General features: G+C 50.0%; 1 protein-coding gene across 1 annotated transcript; it reads left to right on the forward strand.

The window, feature by feature from the left end:
* The first annotated feature begins 5,293 nt into the window (after positions 1–5,293).
* LOC136457724 (protein ZW2-like) lies at positions 5,294–6,676 on the forward strand. Its single transcript, XM_066457742.1, has 2 exons — positions 5,294–6,128; positions 6,222–6,676. The coding sequence occupies exons 1-2, from the start codon at positions 5,475–5,477 to the stop codon at positions 6,501–6,503; spliced, it is 936 nt and encodes a 311-aa protein (XP_066313839.1). The 5' UTR covers positions 5,294–5,474; the 3' UTR covers positions 6,504–6,676.
* The last annotated feature ends 989 nt before the right edge of the window (positions 6,677–7,665 follow it).

Genomic DNA, 7,665 nt, shown 5'->3' on the forward strand with positions numbered 1-7,665 from the left:
GCCCAAGCTACCTACTAGCTCCGCATGCCCTTGCCCTACGCCGCTCTTCACTGCCTCCGCCGTCGTGTCATCACGCTTGCGTCCACACGTCACCGAAACCCTATCCCCTGCTGACCTGGTGGTTCCTCGTGATTCATTCCTCTTCTTCTCGTTCGTCGATTCGTTAGGTAGCAAGCCATCGCCTCTAATTCCATTTCTAATGCATGCTTCTTAGGGTTTTGTACCTCTAGATGTATATTGTAATTATTCATATATCCGATCTATTCTATCATGCAGTGAGTCGGTGTTGTTGAGGTTACTTTAGCGGTTGTCAGTTAACTCGAGGCCAAGCCCACGAGTATGGATCGAGGCCAAGCCTCAGAAGTGTCAGTTGGTAGTCGATTCTTGTCCGAGGCAGTAGTTCTTTTCAGCTCCAACCATGGCACGTGTCAAGAATGCCAGAGGTGGTCCCAGGTGATGAGGATCCAAGGCCTCCACCTCGCCTGCCTGCTGAGGTGAAAGGCAAGGTGAAGAAGCTTGCGACAAAGAAGCATAATTATGCAGATGCTGATACTAAGAGAGCAACAGCAGTTGTAGTTGCTGTTGAGCGTGTAGAGAGAGGAGGTGCTCGAAAGTAGTGTTCAGATTATAGATCAGGCTTTCACTAGCACTAGAGGGCCACCAGTCGAGAGGGTTGAGTGCTGTCTTGGTAGTCCAGCTAGGACTGTCATGCTTGAGGGATGGTGTGTCATTTTAGAGGAGACTTAGCCTTAGGGGGAGCCATAGCAGTAGACCCAACCACTAGTGCAGTTAGAGGGTACTAAGCAGACTAAGCAGGCAGAGCAGATAGAGGAGACTGAGCAGGCACCTTAGCCATAGTTACTGATGCTCTGGTCATACTCGTGCTCAGGTGACACTGAGGCCTAGAGATATAGCAGAGGGGTTCTTGTCCGCCTCCTAGACCACAGGGTTTGCCTCCAGTGACTTACCTGGACTTGAGGGCCACCACGGCCAAGCTAGGTGCAATAGCTTAGGTTTGTGTAGTTCAAGGACTGGTTCCCACCGAGGAGGGATGAGCATACTTCAAAGGGTTTCTATACACCACTATAGGAGGATTTCTATAATGCATATCTTAACAGTAGGGTTGTATTAAGGTCTCAGAGGGTTTGCTCCATTGAGTCAGTTGTTGCAGCAGCAGGAGAGCAGATTCACCCTCACCTATCTTATCTACTAGGGTTGATAGACTTACTTGGACGGACTAGTAGATATGTACCATCATGGGTCTATGAGTTCTACACTACACTTTGGATTGACCTAGGCCAAGGTTCATACACTTTGCATTACAGAGGCTGTGACTATAGGCTGATGAGCTTCAGGGTTAGAGAGATACTCAGGATTCTAGAGGCACCCATCTGCCTTCACTGAGGTTTGCTACGGTTAGACAGAGCCTCCCTAGATGCCCTTATGGTGGTCTTGTGCCTCCTACAGATTTGGTCCGACCTTGCTTCACAGAGCCTTTTGGCGAGGGGTCGAACAGGACACTTAGGGATCTTACTCCTACAGCTAGGCTACTTGATGCTATCATGAGGAAGACCCTGCTCCCAAGGATGGGTTATCATGAGGGATTGACTCGTATTCAGCTATGGTTGGTGAACTCTCTGATACAGCAGATAGTGTTTGATATTTGGGATATTATCCTATTAGAGATGGAGAACACTCTTGTAGAGCGGTTCAGAGGCCATCATTAGCTGTCTTATGCTCACTGGATTACATTCTTGATTCATAAGGCAGTTACAGTGAAGTCCCTAGAGACTATGGCTGAGTATATAGGAGCTACTATAGAGTTTCCACCATATAACATGACTCAGATGTTCCGCCATAGTGCAGCGAGGACACCTAGCTAGCTGCGCCATCGCCTAGAGGTGCTAGAGACTGTAGCCCAGTAGGATGAGATCATCAGGGGCATTGCAGCGATAGAGGGGGAGTAGCTAGATGCTTAGTAGGAGGGTATAGTCGAGAGCGACCCCAGTGATAGTTTAGATGATGACTACCAGGATATCCCTCAGATGCCTCCTCGACGATATGATAGTGAGGTTGGTGGCTCCAGCTTAGCTCCACTATAGCCACCACAGATAGACCCCGCTCTACTTGCTATTCTTGAGCAGATGAGGTAGGATCAGATTCGCCAGGCCTAGGAAACCATAGCTACACTAGCACAGGTTTAGGCTAGATAGGATGAGTTCTAGAGATAGCAACAGACCATCCAGCAGTAGCAGCTACTCATTCAGCAGCAGCCATTTGGTTTCATGCAGCATGTCGTTACTACTATTGGGGCTCCACCGCCATAGCCTTACACCTTAGCTTGGCTAGCCTGCCACCACTATAGTGACTCTAGCTTTATAGCCTAGTGGGCTTCAGAGTCAGGGACAGTCAGCTACACAGTTTGCTTCACTATAGAGCAGGTGTCCTAGTGGTTTGCCTTGCTAGTGCCAGCCCCGCACTTTACACCTCTTATTACGGGCTTCACACTGGCACAGAGTTCCTCGATGCCTGTGACTGACACCCTAGTTTCTAGGAGCCTTGGTGCTACTTTCAGTGAGTTGACAGGACAGCCTACACCTCCAGAGCTATGTGTCCCTGGACCTTCCACTGCTGCTCCAGTTACTAGGACTACAGAGATGCTCCCTTCATTTGTTGCATCATCAGAGCCACCTCCTACAGTGATACCTACTGAGTCATAGGTAGCGCTAGTTCTAGAGCAGACCCAGACCGCTTTAGCTTCAGTTCTAGCAATAGAGGGTCAGACAGCTCAGAGCTCTAGATCAGAGGATGATTCTACCCAGTTCTAGATTGCTCATCGCACCTTAGCACCCGACTCGTCTGCTCCTGCCCCATTGATAGACCCTTAAGTTTTATGTGTGATACATTACTATGCATTCATGTTTACTTTCATGCATTGAACTACATAAGTGTGATAGTGATATTTATGTGATATGTGACATGTGTGCTATCTACTTTAATCTTTATATATGTCATGTCACTTGGTTATGCTCATTTGGTTTGCTTCCGTGTTTTTACTCCGATGCAAATGAGCTTTATTTCTTGTACTCATGCTTATTTCATATCTATTTAGTACACTATGTTGGCTTGGGTCATATAAGCATGCCTAACTCTTTTGTTCTTATTGTCAAAAGCTTATATGAACCAAGCACGTTGAAAATCTCATCTCTTTTACATACTCGAGGTTGTATTGTTATCAATCACTAAAAAGAGGGAGATTAAAAGCATATAGGCCCCTAGTTGGGTTTTGATGATTAATGACAATACGAGATTACTATAACTAACGTGTGTTTTGTAGAGACAATTAAATTAGGTTATGGTAATTTTAATTGATTGGGCAATCATGGTTGTCATGCCCCTACGATGGAAATCGTTTCGATTTTCAAAAGATGAACAACAAGGTTAAGGATAAACTAGTTCTAAGTGTCATTTGGTGTTGAAGAGACACTTAGAATAGTTTATGACTTTATTTTTTCTTTGGTCATACTATTAATGGGGGTATGGACTAGTAGCTTGACCTAGGTGAGTCTAGTGGGTTAGGTGTGGTGTACACTTGTCAAATCTAACACTAGGTAGCTCCGAAGTAGCCCTAAGATCAATTGGAGCAAACTTCATTTACATATAATTTCGAGTTGAAAGTGAATGGAGGGTCAAATGTTGACCAGACTGCTGGTCTGGTTATGATCGAATGCTGGCAGTAGAGTTCGGTCAGTTCATTTGATCAACTAGGAGCCGTCTGGTTGCGACCGGACGCTGAGTGAAATGTGATCGGACGCTAGGTGCCAGAGTCCTGGTCAACTCCTAGAGAGGTTCCAGAGAGAGAGAATCCTGATCGGACATGTTCAGGTCAGTGCTGACCGAACGCTGGTCAGGTTTTGGTTACTGACTAGACGCTGAACAGCGAAGTGATCGGACTCTGGGCATCAGCATCCGGTCAACATCAGTAAGGTTTCAGAGAGCAGTTTTGGATGACCAGGACAGTGTCTAGTCAGAGCTGATCGGATGCTGGTCAGAATCGGTCACAACTTAATAGCTCTATAGCGGGGATAGCTGATCGGAGCGTCCGATCACCCCACAGAGTACTGACTCAAGCACATAACGTTTTATTTTGAATGAGGAGTATAAATACTTCCTCTATTTATTCAAGGGAGTACTCTTACCCATTTCACCAGCTAAGAAACACCCTTGAGAGTGCCAAGGAGAGCAAGAGTCTAGTGAGGTGATTGAGATTTAAGAATCCAAGATTAATGCCTCATTAGTGAAAGGAGAGTAGCAAGTGTGCATCCACTATTTCTCATTAGGCTTGTGTGGTTAAGTGAGAGTTTTTGCTTGTTACTCTTGGTGATCGCCATCACTTAGACAGTTTGGTGGTGATTGGAAGTTTGGTGATCATCCGGCGAAGCTTGTGGATGACCCAACTTAAGTTAGTGAGCGATTGTGGATGATTTACCGTAATGGAGTATCAAAGAATCAATCCGTAGAGAGCACTTGATCCTTGTGTGGATCAAGGGAGAGCTACACTCTTGCGCGGGAGCTCCAACGAAGACTAGTGGGGAGTGACGACTCTCCGATACCTCAGCAAATCATCGCCGCGTTTCTTCTTCTCTCTTTACTTTAAGCATTTACATTTGAGCAATTCAATTCTTATCTTTACATTATTAGAATTGCCATGCTAGAGTAGAATTGGAACCTAAGATGTAAAACTTTTGTGCAATAGATCAATAGGAACATATTCTAGGCACAAGGGGTGAAGTGGGCTAAGTGTAAGGTTTGATTATTACAAAGAATTTTAGAATTAGCTCAATTCACCTTCCTCTTGGACATCTTGATCCTTTGAGTTGCTCCTATCTACTCCTAGGTTTGGTGTTTGAAACGATGGTCCGTTGGGAAGGCCCTTTGTTACTGGTTTACCGGTAAGTACTTCGGTTCATTATATTCTTCGAGACAGTTACATATGATGAAATTATTAATAGCTAATTTATTATCGTATTTAATACAGTATTAGAATGGACATGATATACTCTCTACAGCTCTGTATATCTAGATACAAGCAGAGTTAGTTAAAGAGAATGCAAGACGTAAGTACAGAAAATACTTGAACTATCTCGACGTCGTTACATTCAAATGCAGCGACACTAGCGCGAAGAAGCCGGCGGAGAAGCCATCCAAATGTGGCTCCGGCTGCTCCAGGTGCTACCGTGAGAAGGAGAGGAGAGAGAAAATCGGATTCAGAGAACAGTGTAGCAGCTACAGTGATTACCGACGCCCACCGATAGCCATGCTTACATGGAGCGTTGCCGACCACAAACTTTTCTCCAAGTGAAGCTGCTACTCTGTACATGGTTTTCTATAGAAAATAATTTTGAAATAAAAATGTCACAAAAAATATACAAAAAGCGAGTAAAATCGAAAGAAAGAGCACCGGGCCCCACGTAATGGCCGACATGGACCACCTTTATAACGGACCCCACCCACCACCACCCATCCAAGCCACAACGCCCACCGCCAGCAGCAGAGCAGCCCAGCACCACCACATCACATCGATCGCCATGCCCGCCACCTTCCCGCCGCCGGCGCCTACCTCTCACGGCGGGCGCAACGGCACCGGCACCCTTCCTCCGCCGATGTCTTCCAACGAGTCCTTCTCCAACTTCTTCGAGTCCTGGATCGCCGAGCAGTTCCGCGACCTGGAGGAGCTCCGCGCCGCGGCGTCCGCGGAGCCGGCCACCCCCGAGGCCGACCTCCGGCGCCTCGTCGACCAGGTGCTGGGCCACTACGCGCAGTACTACAGCACCAAGGCCGCGGCCGCGGCCGACGACGTGAACATGATGTTCACCGCGTCCTGGACCTCCACCACCGAGCACCTCTACCTCTGGTGCGGCGGGTGGCGCCCCACCGCCGCGCTCCAGCTGCTGTACACCAAGTCCGGGATGCAGCTCCAGCAGCAGCTCCCCGTCTTCCTCGACGGCGGCGGCCTCAAGGACGACCTCAGCGGCCTCAGCGCCGCGGAGCTCCAGGCCGCCGACCAGCTGCAGCACCGCACCATCACGAGGGAGCGCGAGATTGAGGAAGTCGCCGCGAGCGCACAGGTGAGTAAGAAAGGAGAAAAAAAATCAGCGGCACTTTTTCCCCCCTTCACGAAATAAAATATCTAGTGAGGTCAACGAGGGCCGCGTGTGCAGGAGGCGCTGACGTCAAAGACGATGGTGGAGCTCGCGGGCGGCGGCGGGCTGGACGCTGGGGTGATGGACCGGGAGATGCAGACGAAGGCGGAGGGGATGAGGCGGGTGCTGGAGATGGCGGACGGGCTGCGGCTCGAGACGATGCGCGAGGTGGTGGCGCTGCTCCGCCCCGCGCAGGCCGTGCACTTCCTCCTCGCCGCCGCGGAGCTCCACCTCGCCGTGCACGACTTCGGGCGCCGCAAGGACGGGCACGCCGGCAACGCCGCCGCGCCGTCGAAGTGACGCTGACGCGTGAAAAGATAACGGGCTTGCTTGCCTGGATGGCAGCTCCGCTTTTGCGTGTGTCGTGTAATGGCTCCTGTTCCAAGCGGCGCATGGCTGCGCGCGTTCGTAGCCGTGAAGTCGCCCTGCCGCGTTCCTCTTGCTGTGCCTGAAGGTGTTGTCAGTTGTGTGCACTGTGCAGTCGTGCCATGTCTGTCTTTGGATTAAGAGGGGGGGGGGGGGGGGGGGGGGGGGGGGGTTTTTTTACTGTTACAACGGATGGGTGGGGTGGGGTGGGGTGGGGGTGGAGGGGGGGGGGGGGGGGGGGGATTTTTACCGTTACAACGGATGCCGTATCCTAAGATAGCCCAAGCCCTCTTATGGACGTCACTACGCTTTTCTCCAGCAGAAAGAGAAACGCGATACGAAATTGTTTTTTTTTTTCTCGCGTGGCACGTCAGCACCTCACACAAGTGCAGATCCAAGTCACCAACCCCATGTGAAATGGTCTGTCTTGTCCTTGGCGTCTTTCTACTTCCCCACGCGGCCCACTCGTCTCTCCGTCCCCTTCTTTTCTCTGCTTCGCACAAGCCAGGTCTTGCCTGTCCGCCACCGTCGACGACAATGTCGATCCCCAGAGCCATCTCACAGGACCACTATCGCGATGGAGTAAACATATGGCTGCATCCAATCCTTTTCCGCAGTTTGCCCTGCCCCGGCGGGAATAGAAAGACGCCAGGAGCAGGATTGGATCCGTGTTGGGGTGAGGTGATGGCATGCAACGTGAGCAAAAGTGGCAATTTCGTATCGTGTTTCTCTCTCTCTGCTGGCAAAAGCGTAGCGGTAAACGTATGTGGTTGCATCCAACCCTTTCCACGGTCTGCCCAGCCCCGGGGGGAGTAGAAAGACGCCATGGACACGGTTGGATCCGTGCTGGCGTGCGGTGCTGGCGTGCGATATGAGCAAAAGTGGCAACTTCGTATCGCGTTTCTCTCTCTGCTAGCAAAAGCGTAGTGACAACCATAAGAGTGCTATCTCACGCCACTATCACGATGGAGTAAACGTATGTGGCTGCATCCAACCCTTCCCGTGGTCTGCCCTGCCCCGGGGGGAGTAGAAAGATGCCAGGGCAGGGTTGGATTCATGCTGGCGTGTGACGCGAGCAAAAGTGGTAATTTCATAT

This window comes from Miscanthus floridulus, chromosome 6 (genome assembly GCF_019320115.1).
Source record: "Miscanthus floridulus cultivar M001 chromosome 6, ASM1932011v1, whole genome shotgun sequence".
In the NCBI taxonomy this organism is placed as follows: Eukaryota; Viridiplantae; Streptophyta; class Magnoliopsida; order Poales; family Poaceae; genus Miscanthus; species Miscanthus floridulus.

What these genes read in the sequence shown, in the direction of transcription:
- LOC136457724 (XM_066457742.1), top strand. Translation starts at nt 5,475, where the DNA reads ATGGCCGACATGGACCACCTTTATAACGGACCCCACCCACCACCACCC. An exon ending in AAGTCGCCGCGAGCGCACAG is followed by an intron (nt 6,129 to 6,221) that starts GTGAGTAAGAAA and finishes CCGCGTGTGCAG; the next exon opens with GAGGCGCTGACGTCAAAGAC.